This window comes from Poecilia reticulata, chromosome 4 (assembly GCF_904066995.2).
Source record: "Poecilia reticulata chromosome 4, P_reticulata-male-v2, whole genome shotgun sequence".
In the NCBI taxonomy this organism is placed as follows: Eukaryota; Metazoa; Chordata; class Actinopteri; order Cyprinodontiformes; family Poeciliidae; genus Poecilia; species Poecilia reticulata.
This window is the reverse complement of record NC_088833.1, coordinates 22,933,474-22,951,857: the sequence shown is the minus strand read 5'-3', so window position 1 is coordinate 22,951,857 and position 18,384 is coordinate 22,933,474. Positions and strand designations below refer to the sequence as shown.

Sequence of the window (18,384 nt, the reverse complement as noted above, 5' to 3'; positions counted from 1 at the left end):
TAGAAACAATGTTAAGGGAACAGACAAGATGAAATATCGTTTGAATCAGCAGTCCGTTTCGGGTATCAAAGCATCTCTGACTACATTCGCGAAGGAAAAACGTTTGCTAGAGTCAGTGTTTCTGTCCGGAATCTCGTCGTGTTGCACAGAGGGACAATAATACGGAAGCAGGAATCAGCTGACGCCGTTCTTCGCGCTGTTGGCTTCTGAGAGGAGAAACAAGCTTTGGTCATGGATGACCAAGAGATGCAACTGAAAGTTAGGAGAGGTAAACATCAGCAAAAAAAAAAAAATCCGTAGATGACTTTCTATTGTAACCATACATTAACGTTGCAGCGCTAAGAAATGGTTGCTTAAGCTAACGGCCAAGCTACGTCTTACATATAGTACCGTTAAGTGTTTGTTTCGCTGTTGTTATGTTTCATGACACGAATTACACATTTAATGCTGTGTCCTGGTCTGTTTGACTCCACAGTGAGTGACAAATTCACGGAGAGTATGTACGTCCTGGCTAACGAGCCATCAGTGGCTCTGTACAGGCTGCAGGAGCACGTCAGGAGGTCCCTGCCTGAGCTGGTGCAGCACAAGGTATTCCTCCTTCAGCTCGATGTTACATCTTCCAGTTGTCTGCAGCATTAAAAAAGAAAAATAAATAAATCATCTTCCAGCAACACATTGACATTTCAGTGAACAATCATCTTTAGACTATCCAGCTGTGAGTCTGAAACTTAATTACAAACAAATATTGGCTTCTGATCTGCCTAACGCATTAAATGTTGTGCTTTTTAGCTATGAATGCTTTGGATAGTTTCACTAAACCTTATTTAATTTATTGCTCCAGTGTAAGATGCTGACCTCCCCTAGTTGTTCATATTGCTGTTAGAATAATTGAACATATGTATTGTAGTTTTGTTACTGCTTACCTTTATATATTGTTTAGATTTTAAGGCATGTTTAAGACACAGGCTGTCACTCCAACTTTCTTCTTTAAAGTCATTTTCAAGACTTTAAAACGACTTTAAACTATGGGAATTGCTGAACAGAACAATTGCGGGTGGGAGTTGTTGTTCTGTAAAAACAAGCTTAGCTTACCATACGCAGTACACATACGGAGCTGTGTTACCAGCCAGCAGCAGATGATGAATCAGAACAGATCCCTTGGTGTTTTGGAGAAGCTTGTTTTTATTGTTTTTATTTCAATTATGTCATCCTTGTGTTTATTGCTGCACATTAGCAACAAGGATGTGGGAATTTCTTTTTTTCCAAACCAATATATATTTTTAAAACAAGTCATTTAGATGCCTCTAAATGATGTATTGTATTTTAGGGAATTCTGATCAAATTTGTCAAAAGTTCCACTTAATAAACTTATCATCTTTTCCCCATTGTCTCAGTCTAATACTCAGTTGTCTAAAATGACTTGAGTTCAAAATAAAGTGAATCACAGCTAATTTCAAGGAACACACAAACAAACAAAAAAATTAATCAAATCTTTTCACAAAAACTCTTTTTTTGTTTTGTTGAAATCAATTTTTCTGAGAAGCATGCTACGTGATGTCTTTTAATCAAGTTGCACTGTTAACTCTATATTTGGATAAACTCTTTCTCAACATTTGTTTCTTTCTTTGTTCCTTTTTTTCCACAGACAGACATGCAGAGCTGGGAGGAACAGAGTCAGGGAGCCATCTACACGGTAGAGTATGCATGCAGGTGAGAAGTTTCAGAATGCTTCAATTAAGCAGAATCCCATCCAACGTTTTTCCTCAAAGTTAATTCTCGTATTTCTGTCTGTGTTTTGCAGTGCCGTGAAAAGTATGACAAACAGCAGTGTGTATTTCAAGAACATTGACGCCCTTCTTCGACAAGCCATCACCATGAAGGAGCAGATCAGTAACCATAATGGACGCAGGTACAAATATGAGTATAAATTCAACCCGTAGAAAGTTTATGTCCCCATCTATAAGCCTTAAACAAAAAGCACCTTGAACAATACTACACAACATTAAAGTAATTTTGGAGGGTACACTGGAGAACTTTTTTATATATAAAAATAAAAGTAGACAGTATTCCATTTGCTGTGTCAAATCTGAACAAGACATTTTAAATGAGACACTAGAAACATGGAAACATTACTAATAGTCCCTGATGTCTCTAAAACACAGTGGTGGTAGAGTAAAAAAAAATATATAATATGTGATGGACAGCTGAACCTTGAGCCTTATTAGGAAAACATATAACACATTGATCCAGAACACAGTTCAAAAGGACACCTAAAGAAAACCAAAGGAATCAAATTGTTGTTTTGATCTAGTCAAAGTTCAGACCAGCACTTGAATAAAATGCTGTGGTGTTATCTTAAGAGCTGTGTTTAACCCATGTTGAGTGTTTATCCCCTCCCTAAATTTCACAAGGACACAGCTGTGTATGACACATGCTTCAAAATAAACATTGTCTTGTTTCAGTTGAGTTTACTCCATTTTAAAATAAAAAAAATCCTGTACAAATGAAAGGTCATTTGTCTGTTAGGAAGGATATTGTCAGGTTGCCGTTATTTATTACTTTTTTGTATTTTGTAAGTTCATGTGTTCTTCATCACTTCAAACTTTTGAACTCAGCTTGTATGTATCTGAAGATGGCTTTCATATGGTTCTTTCCACAGACCATAAATGGAGAATGTCTGTGGTTACATGCAGTGTAATATTTCAAACTATTGACCTTAGTCTCCAGATTCAGTAATTTCATTTTTAACTAGAATTGACAGTCAGAACTGAGTAAGTCTTGCCCACATCACCTCTACCCTTACAATTAATAAATTGTACCAGCATTCCTGAATTTATCATGCAACATTAGAATTTTTTTAATTCAAATTATATTGTGACCAAAGCAAGTTACCATATTTTTGAAAGTGAGTAAGAACTGGATTTTCAAAAATAAAATGTAAAAAAAAAATCTATATAATGCCAAAAATTGCTCCTAATGTGTGACTGAAATTAAGCAGCAGGTTTGTACAATAAAAGCAATCATGTTAAAATATATATATTTTTAACATATTTGGACATATTATTAGTTGATTGAAATGTTAGCAAATATTGAAAAAAAATATATAAACAATAAAAACTGAAAGCAAGATTTCATAACATGTTCTGTATTTTAAAAATTTCAATTTCTGGATCTACTATTAGAGAGCGATCACCATAGTTGGATAGGAGATCTCAGAGATCTTCAAAAACAAGACTACAGCATTTTATGTATTTGTTTAATGAATGAAACAAGACACTTTTTTACTTGCCACCTCCTGTTGACACAGGAATGAAAAAGTAGGATTTTGTACTGATTTTGTGCTGATTTTCGCTCTGTAAAATGTGAATTTCTCTGGCTGTAAAAAGCCAGTGAAACGTTTGTGTCAAAGTTTGAATCCCATGTAAGTTTGGGCTTTGAGTGTCCATCTTTATACAAATGACTTTACCTTAGTCGTCCAGATTTTCTAATACTGTAAACAAATTGAGAGTTACATGACTTTGTGCTTTCATTTTTTAATTTGCATCAGATTACCTTTTTTTTTGCTGTTATTTTAATGTATGCTTATTTTGAACCCCTTTTCAGTTTTATTGTTTGTTTTTCTGTTTATTTCTTTGCTTATTTTCTCCCATCAACACCTGCATGCAGACAAAATGATGCGACCTCATCTCCTGCTCCCTCCCTACCTGCTCCACAAAACTCACCTGCTTCCTCATGAACATTGGGCACATGTGTCCAAGGTTAGTAGTTCTTCTAGATTTATCTAGAAAAGAAGCAAGGTTTCTTTCTACAGTTTATTTAAGGTTCTACATGAAATATTTTTGAACACGTCAAGAAATACAATCGCTCCACGCACACAATTCCGACATAAAAACACTTTATAAAGTGAAATAATGTATTTACAGTATTATGATAAAGTTTGCACATGTATCTAGTTGGTGTATTATAACTCATTTTTTTGGACTGGTCAACAACATCAAGGTTTTAGAGTTGTTCCTATAATTTAAATTCCACTGTGTACTGCTGGTCAGCTGAATTAATATTTCCCATATTTCTCCATCACTTCAGAGAAAGACAAATAAGGCTCTTTGGGAATACTTGGTTAAATTTGTAGATGGAAAAACATTACCAGTTATTGGTTTGAAATTGAATTCAGTGCCACAATATGAAGTGGTCAATATATGAGCTGCCTGACATTTAAGCAGCAGGTTGGCTACTCGAGCATATTGTCAGAGTAATTATCAGCTTGTTATTTATTCACCTATAAAATGCAAAAGAGGAAATAAATGACAAATTATGCCCAATTTAAAAAAAATCCTGTATTTGACAACTACTGAAAAATTTTTGAATTTCATTTGATTCCTGAGGAGGAACTTATTGATTTGCAGCCCATGTGGGGTCGTGACCCCGGCTTTAGAACTGCTGGTATTTCTAATATCTGTAGCTGTAAATATGTTGCATCTGGTGGCTTTTTTTGTTTTATGTAAAAGCAATTTGATCATGTAATACATTATTGTTTCAATTTGTGGTGTAAATTACACAGTCCTTTAAAACCAGGGGTAGTTTTTGTTAAGGTTATCATACTGTAAGCATCCAACACCAGTCAATACCTGTGTTATTCAGATTGGTGGATCATGTTTAAAGTTGACTGTATAACTTAAACTTGGCCATTTTGAATGCAGCCAGACAAGATAAACTTGCCATTTGTACAGTGAAGAAACGAAGAGCTTTCCCTCTGCAGTGTGGGTTCACTTGCTCCACAAACTTGCAGTCAGATATCAGTTCTCCAATTCCTCACTCCTCTGAAAAGAATGTCGGCTCACACAAGCGTTGAGTCTTTTGCTGAAATCCCTGATTTGCGCGCCAAAACGCTCCTCATCTCGTTGTTGACTCCATTCCAGGGTTTCACCTGGGCCTGCAGTAAGCCAGATTCAGTAGACAAGGTCCGGTGCATTCGAGGGCAGCTCCCTCCTGTGCTGTATCCATCTTTATCGGTAGAGTGGCTCTGGGAGCCTTCGGTGGGGGAGTACTGCTGCTGATAGTGCTCCCTCTGCCTGACGTTGCCACACGTTGGGTAAGAGAGCGGATGCTGCATGTGATGAGACTGGCTGCGGTGAATCCGCGGTTTGTCCACTCCGACTCTAAGCTCACAGGGCCGCGAAATGGGCACGCTGCTGCTTCTGTGGTCGTTTTGGTAGAGGGTGTCGGATAGGTCGCTTTTGTAGCGCTTGGCACTTCGAGAAGCTTTGACCAGGGAGTGTATCACCGTCGCCAGCAAGATCAGGATCCCAGAGGAGAGTACGCAGGCGCTGGCGATGCCGGTTTCCATCTCAAATATCAGGAGCATGAAAATGGACATGGCTGCCGAGAAAAAAGAGAAGGTCGTAGAAAACTTGATTTACCCGTGCAGAAGGTATTTTAATGCACTATCAGCAAACGGTATCAGTCGTTAGAGACCCAGATAACTGTAAACCAAACGCATAATGAACGCTGCTCGTCTCATTGATATCCTGTTTGCCTGCAGGAAACGGACCATAGACCCAGGAATGTTGAAGGAAGGGGCAGAAAGGCACAACTCTGGGATGTAAAAAGACCTCCTGAGTTGGCCTCCACTACCATTGGACTGTGGCTGAAGTGGGGTCAAGGGGAGACAACCAACCATCACAATGAAGTGACCCCTCCACCACCCTACTGCTAAAGTAACTCGCCACTCTGCGGAGCGGGGTGCACCAGCACCGCCAGGTTCAGCATTAGAAACACTTAAGTCATGGCTGCTCAAAGAATGCATTGTTCTCTGGAACTGGACGGCCGGATTAGAGGAAAAGCAGCGGCGCTGGTATGCCTCTGCTGCTGAAAACACAACTAACACAACATTGCTGTGGATGCTTTTTGTGGCTTTCTAGCTACAGAGAGGCGTCAATGAAGTGTCAAATGTAAGAATAAACGCTTTGGTAGTAAGGCAAAATGTGAAAGTGTACTGTTTTGTTTTCTGTCTGTCGTTCCTACCTGCCAAATAGACAGACACCCCCAGGCAGAATAGTCCAATCGCCACATGTCGTACAGCTCTGCTGTCCAGAAGGAACCAGTCTGCTCTGTTGAAAGAGATCCCATGTCAGCACCTCCACAATATATTTGCACTTTCAAGTTGATGCTTCACTTTTTGAAATCAGTGTATTGGTTAATAAAAATAGAACAATATCTTTGTGTTTATGTGTTTGTTTTCCCAGAAAAGTTTGTTTAGTCAATCGAAAATCGTGGGATTACTGGGTATTTGGGTTTATTTGATATGCATATTGTGACACTAGTTATTTCCCCTTTTTCTGGAATGCCCCCTCGTGTCAGCAGGGAGGTCCCAGGCTTTGGTGTTGAATTAGTATACCGACGTGGGAAAGGGCCAGCGCGAGGCCGTGCGCTGGGTGCATAATAAGAGGAAGGCCATTGTTTAGATGGGATTCATAAGGGTTGTGGGGGGTGTTGACCAAAGGCATTGCAGTGCAGGCCTTTGCTCTCTGACACATAAGCTAGCCCCATTTTTTTTAATACTTCTGAAACCATGTTTTCTTTACACAAAACCTAATAGTTAAATTTAGTATCCAGGACAAGGCTGTGGTTAGTAGCATTAACAACGAAAGAAGATTGTGTGGGCACGAGGAGAAACGCAAGCAAACAGCTTTTTTTTTTTTTTTTTCTCACCGGTAGCAACAGTGTTTTGAACAGAAAAGAGGAACCAATGTAGGATGTGAAGCAGCGGCTCAGAAATACTTTCTTTTCTTAAAATTAAAATATGTGATGAATTCCAAGGACTTGCCGTGCTTAGGACGTTATTTTCATTGACTTTAAAGAATTACGAAAGCCATGAGAAAATCTAAGTAGTGATACCTGTAAAACACACAAAAATGTGTTTCATTTATGTACTAGACTAACTAGCAAAATAATAGTAATTAAAAATAATATATCGACTTTGGGAGGAGCTGCATTTATTAGAAAAAGGCTGGCATGTCAGACTTAACCGAGCTTGTGTTAACTTCACTAGACCCTTCAAGGAATGTTTCCCAAGTTTTGACCAGGTATAAACCTCAAAGAGCTTTCAGGAAATGTTGGCCATAGGTCAATGACAAAAGCTTCTGATAACCTTTAGTAAATGTTGCCTAAAGGCATAACTTTCTAAATAAACACGCAAAAGAACCATTTACTGAATGTTCTCTTAAGTTTTTCTACAATTCACAGGTAAACTTTTGGAGGCTACGCTAGCATACCAGACCGTACCGAGCAAATACTAGAACCCAAAGGGGAAAAAAAGAAGAGTCATATTGAGAGAAAATTCAGAAAATTCCCTCTTAAATGGTATTCTAACCTTCAGGGAACCTTTAGAGAATGTTCCTAAAAGGTTAGTTTCCACATTGACAGCGAAAGTTTGTGGTAAAGGGGAATGATGTTCTTGGAGGTTCCTTAAATGTTATCTACAACTTTTATGTTGACGGAACATTCCCGAAAAGTTCCCCGAAGGTTATCTGAGCTTTTTGGTAAATAATCTTGAAAGAATCCTCAGAGAACGTTGACAATTTTTACAATTTAATCTCAGAAAACATTCTTTTTGGAACTGAATGGAACATTAAAGAACAAGATAGACTAGCATTCAAGACCTTTCCAAGCAAAAACTAACCTTACTGACCCTAAATAAATTATGTTTTCATAAGATTATAACAAGTGACCCTCTCAGAAAATTCAGTTAAAGTTACTGATTTTCCATACTAATACACACACACATAAAGTTTCTGGGAACTTATACAGAATATAATAAGCTACAACTTTCAAAATGTAATATTGGAGAACCTAAACATTAGATTCTTAGGGTTAGGGTGCTGGTTCCCCAAATTTTGTCTACAGCTTTCACAACCTCAGGTGTATCTGCATGTCTCATTATGCATTTAGAGAACCTTTAGGGAATGTTACCTGAAGCATTACTACAACTTTCCTCGTGTAATCTTAAAATACCATGTGGAGGACAGAATTCCAAAAGGTTCTAATATCAACCTTTCTGAGAGCTGTTTAAATTCCCAGAAGATTCAGCAACTTTTAATACAGAATAGTAAGTAATTTTTTTTTACATTTCCACCTTATAACACTTTAAAAGGGGAGTTTTTCGTTTTAAAACAACAGCCAAGAAGGTTAAAACTGTATTTTTTCATCAATAACGTTGGACGCTTTTGTAAGTTTTACAGTCTGATAAACTAAGCAGCCTGCATGCCAAAACTGAACAATTTTACTTCTCAGCGACAAAAACTGAAACGTAAATCTCCCATTTTTGAAAGCAGTTCGAATAACCCTCAACAGGTGGAATTAATATTCTAATTAGCTATAAATTATGGTTTAAATCTGCGTCACAACTGGACGGAACTGGCTGCTCCTTGAACCAGTCGGTTCAGCTTGCAGCAGGCCAAATACCTCTCGGTGTCCTGCTCCCCTCTGCAGACCTCCGTGGAAAAGTAGCTGTGGAGGAGACTCACGACCACGGAGCTCAAGTTGAGGGTGAGGGACAGCGCTGAGAGCACCGTGGAGACGGGCAGCAGGACGGGCCAGACGTGAGCGGGTATGACCGAGGAGGAGGCGACGGTGGTGGACTCCTTCACCGCCGCCTGGTGGGACTGCAGCTGGAATATTAAGATCACCGATAAGACGGTCATGATGGCCGACAGCACTCCCAGTAAGGACAGAACAATTAAAGACCTCTGCCTGTACACGAGCGTCATGTTTATCCTGAAATTGGCTCCAGAAGGGCGGAAAGAGAAGCTTCCCGTCGTCCAGTGGGACTCCCCAAGTCCCTACAGTCCTGCGCCGTGGGCAGGCATTGCAGTGTATGTTTCCCGGAGGTCCTGTCCGGAGGAAAACTTTTCTTCCTCGGTATGGATTTCAGCTGAGTGGCAGGGCGCCCCGCTGCTCTGTCTGAGCATGTGATGGGCTTTAAATCCCCCAGATTAAAAAGTTCGCAGCAACAATGGACTTTTTCTCCCGGACCGTCGGAAACAATGGCTTGGCGTATTCACGGGAGAGCGTCCCGAACAAAGTCATCAAACAATGACAGGACTGATCATAATGTCCCACATACGATATGAGTCGATAAAAAGTGCTCACTTTTTTTTATTTATCTTGTGAGAATTACAACTTCAAATAATAGGTATGAGCCCATTACATTAAAAGCGTTTAGTCATTACATAAATGAATACTATTCTGAGTAAAGCAGGATTTGTTCTGCTTTTAAATACATTTATTATTATTTTTGTTGACTTAATCTAACTAAATTATTATTTGTCAGTTTTCATCCACATGTTTTCACTGAAGATGAAACATATCGCACTCTAAACACTTGTTTTCACTCCTGGTAAGTGCTTTATTAATATTATTAATAATAAAACGGTTGTAATGCAATACATTTTTGTCACTGTTTTTAGGGCCAGATTTATGAGGATGACGGTCCCAGGGGCCCTTTTGTAACAAGCTTTTTATAATTACTATTGCAATTGCAGCAACTGTAGTTGTCCTTTCTATAAATGTCCCTTAGGAACTTTTTACAGGTGACTATGCACAGGCTTGCTAGTTGTGACCATTTTCAACAAGTTGGAGATTGTAGACAAGATCCAAAAAAATTAAAGCTCCCTCACAGTGATAGGCTTAAAACTTCTCTTCTTTGGATATGTTTCTCGCCTCTTCCCACCTTCCTCCTCGCTGTGCTTTGTCATGAATGTGTTCTCTACAAGCTTCGTTCGTCAGTTCCAGATGTTTTAAACTTTTCAAGTTCTACTTGAACTAAAGTGAGTAAGTTCAGTCCAGAAGCTATTTTTTTTCTCTTCAGCATTTCCAGCTTTAATAAGATCAACAAAAATTTGTGTAAATTAAGCAACATGTTCTCCTGCCTTTCCCAGTGTTAGGAGGGGCCAAGAGAAATGGGCACCTGTGTCACATTTCTAAACAAAAAAACAGTAAAACGTGGGTTACAACTGAAAGTAAGTGGACCCTCAGATCAACCTAAAATGTAAAGTATTGTTAACAAAAAAAATGCTTTCATTTATTTTACAAGAATTGTTAGGCTGCCATTAGATGTGATTACAGAAAAAATATGTGTATTTTTTTTATGTGCCACAATTCTTCTCAGCTATCAAACATACTCACATTAAAGGCTTTGTGTTTACTAATTGAAGCATCATTAAAAAGATGATGCTTCTATGCTAAACAACAAAGCATCTTACACATTTTTACAATGTGTAAGAAGAGGGAGATGTTTCCTGTTGGACATACTCAACCAAAAGTGGATCTACTTGTTTATTACAGGTCATAAACGACTGTAATAAATATATTTAGGAAAAACTAACAACCTCACATCTGTATTGCAAAATCAGGCTTTCAGATCAGCTTCTGTAACTTCAGATTTGTCATATACAGAGTAGGTTTTGCACAGAAAATATCATAAGTAATAATCTAAAAAAAAAAAAAGTTTAACAAAAACATTTCTAAATCAGTTTTTGTGGACTCCTGAAGCATCATTTAACTCACTCAAATAACACAACATCAATTCGTCCTACTATGCGTACTTCTACATCTTGCAAAAAATAATCTGCACATAATATGATAAAAGGCTGCAGTCTACTTTTAGATTAGCCTACTTCTTATGCTGTTGCATGAACAGCCATCCTCTCTCCTCGTGAAGTGATTAAAGGATTACTGCTGGTCTTTTCAACAGGACACTACATCATCTACTGCAGGTAGAATAAAGCATTTAAACTGAGGAGAGACGAAACAAATAACGCGAATGCTTTGGGCATTCTTAGAATTCCTTGTGTTCAAAATGGGACCTTGTTAGCTGTGAGCTACACTGAAGCTTGAAGACTTTGCAGGCAGCTGAGCTCCTTCTTTTGGCTTATATATTCCCTATTTTTTAAAACATGCTTTTTAATTTTTGATTTGTGTTCAGTTTTTTCGTAAATCCTCTCTCACTTCTCCAGAAAAAGCACGGCTTATCAGATTTATTAAATTTTTTTTCATAAGACAAACTTCTTTTTTTTTTGCCAAATTTTTACAGCAAGTTCCTTACCATTCATTTTAATCCAATTTAAGGAAAATTATTATTATTTTTTACATGCTCTTCATAAACACAGTGATAAACCACAAGCACCTTGACACACTTAAAGCCTGCGACTTTTGTTACAAAGGCCTATCTGTTCTGTTACAAGTTGGGGGTTGGTGGGAAGGTAAAGGTGTAACCCTTATTCTGCTGAGATGCAGATAAGGCTGTAGCTATAAAGACGCACAATGTGAACAATTGCTCTCACACATGTACACTGACCATGCAGGCTATTTCTGAATCCGACAGCTTCACCACATGCTCTAAAAGGGACGTGGCTGATCTTGTCGAAAGCAGAAGTGAGAAGTTTCAGGAAAAAGAAAAAAAAAAAAAGATGAGAAGATCTCAAAAGCACCTTTATCTCTGCACGGCTCTTCTCCTTTACTTGATTTATCACTGATTCCAAGTATGGTATGAATATGGTTGTCATTCGATTACCCCGACGGTCCACTGCACTGCTGAAGGTTTCACCTAAAGTCACAAAAGAAAATAAATACGCGAACAAAATCCCATTTGGAAACATAAAGATTCCTCTCTGCAGCAGGTGATCTGCTTGTTGTATGAGTAGAGGGGGGACCTAGCATTATTCTTCTACAGATGAGTCCTGGAGGTATAGACTGTGGCGGTCTGCAGGGGATGTTGCTAAGTATTGCATCAGATGTACAGTTTGAGACCAAACCTCTCGGGATTTCAAACCGTGTGTGTCTGAACTCGCATTTTCGAGTGTGTCTGCGCCTGCATGCTGTTTGTCTGATGGTGTGTGAGGCAGTGAGATGGAGCTGTTATCCACACTTACGCAAATTATCTCTGCTAATAATTTGTCGCCCTATTATTTTTAGGAGGACCGTTTATTGTTGTGCCTCCCAGAAATAGACAATAATGTGGCTCATGCTGTGATTCATTTATTACCTCTAAATATAATAACTGACCACATGTCTGCTCCCCGTTTTGATTTTGATCATCCTATTTTTCCTTTTTTTTTCTCGTCTTGATACTTGCTATTGGTCACCTGCTTTTTATATTTTACAGCTATATTTAGGTGATCTAATCCATTTTAGCAGCAGATTCTGATGGCTGCATGCTTGTTTGTAATGAAGGATTTGAGTTTTATTTAGAAACGGTTCACAGAAAGTTACAGGCGCATCGCAATTATTTAGAATGTCATAAAAACGTAATTCAGTTAAATAATTGTATTTTTTTTCTTAAAAAGTGAAGCTTTTATACTAGAATTATTACAAAGAGTGATACATTCCAAGCATTTATTATTAGTGATCACAGCTAAAGAAAACCCAAAATTAGGTTTTTCAGAAAATGACAAATGTGACAAATTGTCAAAAAAAAAAAAAAAAAGATTTTAATAGAAAAACGTGAGGCTACTGAAACATACATCTTTGTACTGAACAACAAATGCTTTCAGGGCTGTTACTTATCCGGCCTCTTTTCGCATGAATTACTGCATCAATGCAGCACAGCATGGAGAAAATCAGCCTGTGGTTCTTCTGAAGCGTTCAAGAAGCCCCGGTTGTTTTAATTTTGACCCTCGGCTCGTCCACATGACTCTTTGGTGTCCTGCCTTCCTCCTGACAATCCCCCACTGACTCGACCCCACCCACGTTGCATCGGGGAATCTTGTGCAAGTTAGACGACTGCTTCTTTTATTTACTTTCACCAATTTTAGGCATCACTGCAGAGTTTCTAGCTTAACGTTACGGTGGCATCACGTGGCAGACAAGAGTGTGGCCTGCGCAGGATAGTGAGGGGAGCTGAACGGGTCACTGATCTTTGGGGCCTCCTTCTCTGTGCAGGATCTATTTCGGGGTGGCAGCAAGAACAGGGCTCTGAACATTTTGAGAGACTCCTCAACCTCAATAGTCGGAGTCAGGCAAATGGTGCAGCAAGTGCAGAACCACCAGATAAACAATATGCAGCGTTTTGCGTTCTATTTGCTATGCAGTGACATGAACACAAATTGATTGGATTTGATTCGATTCTTGCTACAGACAGGAATTCAGAAGCTCCGAGGCCTGAGCTCGTCCGATTCTTCTCTTCCTTATCAGTCTGATGCAAATGTGGACCTTAGACAGATCAGTAAAGCACACAAACCGTTATGCTTTTTCTTAGCAGGTGAAGTCCAAATGTCCCCAAGCGCAGCCAAAACACAGAGCAAGGGAAAAGACTGTCTTTCTGCTCATCTGAGGTGAGCTTATACCAACAAAACGTACGAGGCTATAAAACACAAAGCCAACACGTAGAATAGTTTCAGATTGCACTAGACTCTGATTTTCAAATGTTCTTCTAATTCATACACCAGTCACGGAGATGTGAACGATTTCTCTTCAACAGAAGACTTAAATGGTCGAACACTTTGGATTTTTAGTGTTTTCCCCCTCAAACCTCCTAACTCTCTTCATAATATCTTCACTAAATGTTTTTAGAGACATAAGTTGTTTGCTATTTTGCTCTGGCCTATTCTTTCTTGAAAAGATGAAGCTTTTGCTGACCTTTCCTCTTTATGCTAAAGTGTTACACCCTCACGTTTCACTAAATTATGGACAGGACCTTTCACACCTCTGCCTTCTGCATTTGTAAATGCAATGGGTACACATTAAAATAAAAGGCTACAATTTTTCAACTTTTCAAGAAAATATGCATATTAATTTATGACAAGTTTGCCATCTAACTATCATACCAGTTAAAGCTTTTGGACACAGGCGGTACGGCTCACAGCTCAGGGTGTCAGATGTCACGGGGCAACTCAGGAACTCCAGAGAGAAGTTGCGTCTATCGGTATCGTATTGTTTTTTCCTTTTCTTTTTCTTTCTTTTTTTTTTTGCATGTCCAGTCAGTAGGAAGTTGGGGGAGGGGTAAGGTATTGGGCACAAACTAAGCACTCCAAAAGCACATGGAGGCGTATCTTAGCTTGCTAATGATGTTAATTTTTGTTGCTGTTTATAAAGCAGATAAGGGCTTTTTCGCAATTTTATCAGGATACTGGACATTTGATCAGCAAATTCAAAATACTTTGACTGGATAGGATTATTGTACACTGAATAGAGACTCTTTTAAACCATATCATGACAATGTTTTGGAAGACGTGCAATACTCGATAATATTAGTAAACATCGGGGCGATGATATGACTTGGGACAAAAGACAGCAGTAATTTACTGAACCAAATTACTACTTCTTCATCTAAAACTTTTTATGCTGCATTAAATAGGTAAATTTGTGGTATATTGTGCAACCTTTCTTAAAATCCCATTTAAGATAGATGAGCCCTTTGTTATTTTTTGTAAAACACATTAAAAAAAATGCATATTCTTTTTTATTTTTTTTAAATAACAGGCATTGTAAAGATTCTGACAAACTTTAAAACCACACACCGATCTATTGTAGACTGATGTGTTTCTCACTTAATGTAGCCATAATATTTCAAGGAAGGTTAACAAGGCACCTATTTAAATGTTTTCTCTATTTCGTGTACATTTTTTTTAACACAGTGTTTATTTGTCTTTAAAGATTCATTCTTGTTTGGACAAAATCTGCAGTGTGACTCACTATAAAACCTGGTTAGAAATCTGTGGTAAATTCTAAATTAATAGGCGCTCAGTGAAATAAACGTTTATTTTGTTTGGGATTATTTCTAAATAAAAAAATTACTCTTCAAAAGAAATTTAAATGCTCTGTTAAAACTAAGTTAGACAACATTAGAGTGCTGTTTGATTACAGGAATATGAAAACTTTTCTTCTGTTCTTTCACTTATCTTCAAGTAGATATTTCCATTATGTTTATAGAGAGGTCACACCAGTGTCATAGTTTTTACAATATATATATTTTTTGCATCTTTAGGACCAACATTTTGCCTCGAAATACATTTTTTTGGCCTTTCATTCTGCAGCACTTTGAAAGATGTCTTACGATAAGTTGGGCTTCAAAAACACATAAATACATGACCTTCTCTCTAATATCTGCTTCATGATTATGCAGTGGTTGGTATTTTAAACTCGCTTGATATCCAGGTTGCGATCTCTAAAAGGGGAAATGACTCTGAACTGCTCACAAGTTTGCAAATGGTGACGACTTTTCACAAGAAGTCGAGGCTTTATATAGCAGTATTTGCTGCAAGGCTTGGGCAGCGTAAATCAACATTTTTGTTGCCATGGTCTTAAACATACAGAGGAAATGTTCTTTTTAAACATTTTAATCAAAACCAGTCAATACCATTTCTGGCATACGTGACAGATTTAAGTTCGCTATTAATGACATAGGTCAGAAGCAGGTGATGCAGATTTTAAAGCTTTTCCAGGAATCAAATTCTTCTGGTTATGCTCTGAAACTCAGCTGCCTTAAGCCTTTCTGGTGGACTGAAGATGATGTAAATTTCATAACAGAACAAAGCAATGAATTGATGGAAAAATAATGTTTGATAAGCTTTAAAGAGGTCTCCTTTCATAAGCAACAGAGCTTTCATAACAACACCTTTCTGACTGTTAAACGCAGAGGAGGAGTTGTCATGGTTTGGGGTTGTGCTACTGACCTGACCATGATGGGAAATGTTCCTGAGGCGTTATTTCACGATGATGTTTTCTGAGAGCTTCTGAGCAAGTGGGCTTCAAGATCCAGAACTACTCTGCGCTGACCCAAGAAGAGGCTCAGCGTTTATTTATCTCTTTTCCGTATCAGTTCCTTTTAGGCTGAAGCCACTGCAAGATTCATGAACATTTGTAAAGACGTTGCTGTAATAAACATAGATATTTAAAGCAAAAAAAAAAATGCATTGTGGTATGTAATCGCTTTCATACAAAAGAAAACATGTTAAAATAATGCAACATTAATTATTACAGTTGAGACAAAGACTACAGTCAGCTAGTTGAGAGACAGGCTGCTGTTGTAAAATACTTTATAACAGTGATGAATTGATGTGGATGGGTGTGTCTCCTTTAATTCCCATGCCATAAATATCCATGAAAAAAAAGAAGCAAACAATCTGTGGAATTACAGTGTATTTTATGGGTGATAGTGTGCAGCAGCAAGTTGGGGAAGGGCAGTTATATTACAACACTCCTCAAATTGTCGGAATGCTTTTATGGAAAACCTGTGCGGTTTTGAAAATTTTTTAAAACAGATTTTGCTACATCGAAGACGGCACAAGCCTGCTTTAAATCTACTTTTACTGGAATAAATTAACATAGGTGTGTGCTTTTGTAACTATTTGAACAGTTACAAAAGCTGTTCAAATAGCTTTTGTAACTATTTGATTTCAGATGAAAAATGGCTCTATAACTCTATATTTAATATATTTAATTTTTTCAAGGTGGACATTCTCTTTAATTTAGACCTTTGCTGAATTTAAGGTGGTACGTGAAATATATAATCACATAATGCTAAAAGCTGAATTTGAATGGCCAACCCTGCCAGCTTCCCTTGTGAAGACTTTACAGTCACAAAAACAAAATAAAATGTTCAGAAATTGCCCCGTTCTAGACTAGTTCGTCTGCTTTGTCTTTAAAAACTACAATGTAATACATTTTTTTTTTTTCTTTTTGTTCAAAAACTGCGGGTACGTTTTGGAGAGGGGTGCGTTTGAATCTGGATGGGAGGCGGCTGAGGACTGTGTCCAATGGCAGGGGCGGGGAGGCGGTGTGCGGTGGCGGGGAGGCGGGCGGCGCAGCAGCAGCGGCCAGCTGTTGGAAAGCGGCGCGCGGCGCTCCTGAACCTCCCGCTGCGTCCGCATCAGGTGGATATTTGTTCATCAGCCAAGCAGCAGAGTGCACGTCGGGACGACTCCTGCTCGTTTTAATAGATATCTGCTGTTCTTATTGTCAACTTCACGTCTCTTTATTTTCTCGTCTCTCAAACTGGTCAAGTGCGGCGTAACACTTGCTAAACAAATCAAGTAGGAAGAAAAAATAGAGGACATCGACAGAAAAGAAAAAAGGTAAGCTTGTTAACTGCGTGCGTTTAGATATTGTGATTGTAGATTTTTTTTTTGGGAGGGGGGGGTTGTTTAAAGGGAAATGAGCAGCGTTTCCTTGGGTTTCCTGTGCGGCAGATTTCATGACACAGCTGTGAGTTAAGTACCTGTTGCTGTGTTATTACGAGCTGTCTGTAGATGAAGCTATATTAGACAGAGGTGCTTGGCAACTCGGGGACAGGCGGGCTATTCTTAAACGCTCTATTTTGACTGACGTAAACAATACATTGGGTTTAATAATGCACAAACATTTACCCCAGTTTCGTACCTTGGCATTACTTTTATTTCTAAGGTTATAGAGGTCATTGTTTCAATTTATACCTCTCCTTTGTGAGAATTGGCCCATGCCATGATACTTCCTCTTCCAAATTATTTAGATAGATAGATAGATAGATAGATAGATAGATAGATAGATAGATAGATAGATAGATAGATAGATAGATAGATAGATAGATAGATAGATAGATAGATAGATTTTTGCAGGAAATTGAGGTCATGCCATTTTGTGGTAAGCTTTCACTGACGCCCAGTTCCTATTTGCACAAAATAAAAATTCTTTAAATGGCTGCCCACCAAATACATGAAGTCCTGAAATCTTTCGTTCTCTATTTACAGAAAGGTCAAATGTCCTGATTGTGCCCAGAGTATGCACCATTGCTTCTCCGATCAAAAATATCAAGGCAATTGAATTATCTCCAGTTAAAATTAGACAAAAATTTCCTCACCATTACAGTGCTCGGGCCTGTCGTGAGTTTATGAACTGTCTGACCCTCTAGCTGACACAGACACACACATATACACACATAGGCTTTTGTGCTACATGTCGATGTGGATTATTAAGAAGCTATGAATTAACATAAATACATAAAAAATACATATGTTTTTAAGAAGTCCAGCTACATAACCCATAAGTTTTTTTGTTTTTTGTTTTTTTAATGGGAAGTTTGATGCAGTTCAACTTTGGGATCTGAAGTCCTTGCATTTCTTTGCACGGGAATTAAACTCCAGTCACCAGCAGGTTGACTGTGTCTCTGCTTGAACACACCTGATGCTGATTTTTTTGTCGCTCCTTCTCAGTCCATCACTTTAGATAATTTATTATTGGAATCCCTCTTTTTTGTCTTGGATGCCACTTAGGCAAAAAATAAATAAAAAAAATTCTTAAATTGAAAGGAGGAACCGAACCCGTCTGCACAACGTCTATACATGCTACATAATTTTGAAAAATATAATCTTATACAGTATTATAAAGTGGTCTTGTGTTTATGTGAACTTA

The 18,384-nt window shown here is 38.2% G+C and overlaps 3 protein-coding genes across 5 annotated transcripts in view; 2 read left to right on the top strand and 1 right to left on the bottom strand.

Moving 5' to 3' along the window:
* Positions 1-130: 130 nt before the first annotated feature.
* On the top strand, positions 131-6,216 carry borcs8 (BLOC-1 related complex subunit 8). Of its 2 annotated transcripts, XM_008407237.3 has the most exons (6): positions 131-268; positions 476-588; positions 1,646-1,710; positions 1,802-1,909; positions 3,667-3,758; positions 5,543-6,216. In XM_008407237.3, exons 1-5 carry the CDS (start codon positions 232-234, stop codon positions 3,734-3,736), a joined length of 393 nt encoding a protein of 130 aa, XP_008405459.1. In that variant the 5' UTR covers positions 131-231; the 3' UTR covers positions 3,737-3,758; positions 5,543-6,216. The 2 variants fall into 2 exon arrangements, with proteins under 2 accessions (XP_008405459.1, XP_008405460.1); XM_008407238.3 differs by lacking the exon at positions 3,667-3,758.
* Positions 3,799-9,055, bottom strand: tmem221 (transmembrane protein 221). Its single transcript, XM_081606484.1, has 3 exons — positions 8,464-9,055; positions 6,025-6,110; positions 3,799-5,379 (listed from the first exon to the last, which is right to left on the bottom strand). Exons 1-3 carry the CDS (start codon positions 8,766-8,768, stop codon positions 4,838-4,840), a joined length of 933 nt encoding a protein of 310 aa, XP_081462610.1. The 5' UTR covers positions 8,769-9,055; the 3' UTR covers positions 3,799-4,837.
* Positions 8,596-18,384, top strand: part of mef2b (myocyte enhancer factor 2b) — a 25,207-nt gene continuing 15,418 nt past the window's right edge. Inside the window, exon 1 of one of the 2 annotated variants that reach the window (XM_081606483.1) lies at positions 8,596-8,722. The gene's annotated coding sequence lies outside the window, so the exon portion shown is untranslated. Of the gene's footprint in view, positions 8,723-9,715; positions 17,073-18,384 lie in introns of those variants that run through there. The other variant, XM_008407236.3, reaches the window with a different exon arrangement.

Excerpts from the sequence above, each read along its gene's own strand:
- tmem221 (XM_081606484.1), bottom strand. The coding sequence starts at position 8,768 with ATGACGCTCGTGTACAGGCAGAGGTCTTTAATTGTTCTGTCCTTACTG. Across the intron at positions 6,111-8,463 it reads GGGGAGCAGGACACCGAGAG|AGCAGACTGGTTCCTTCTGG; the intron begins GTATTTGGCCTG and ends CTCTTTCAACAG. Across the intron at positions 5,380-6,024 it reads GGTGTCTGTCTATTTGGCAG|CCATGTCCATTTTCATGCTC; the intron begins GTAGGAACGACA and ends TTTTCTCGGCAG.
- borcs8 (XM_008407237.3), top strand. The coding sequence starts at position 232 with ATGGATGACCAAGAGATGCAACTGAAAGTTAGGAGAG. Across the intron at positions 269-475 it reads GCAACTGAAAGTTAGGAGAG|TGAGTGACAAATTCACGGAG; the intron begins GTAAACATCAGC and ends TTGACTCCACAG. Across the intron at positions 589-1,645 it reads CTGAGCTGGTGCAGCACAAG|ACAGACATGCAGAGCTGGGA; the intron begins GTATTCCTCCTT and ends TTTTTTCCACAG.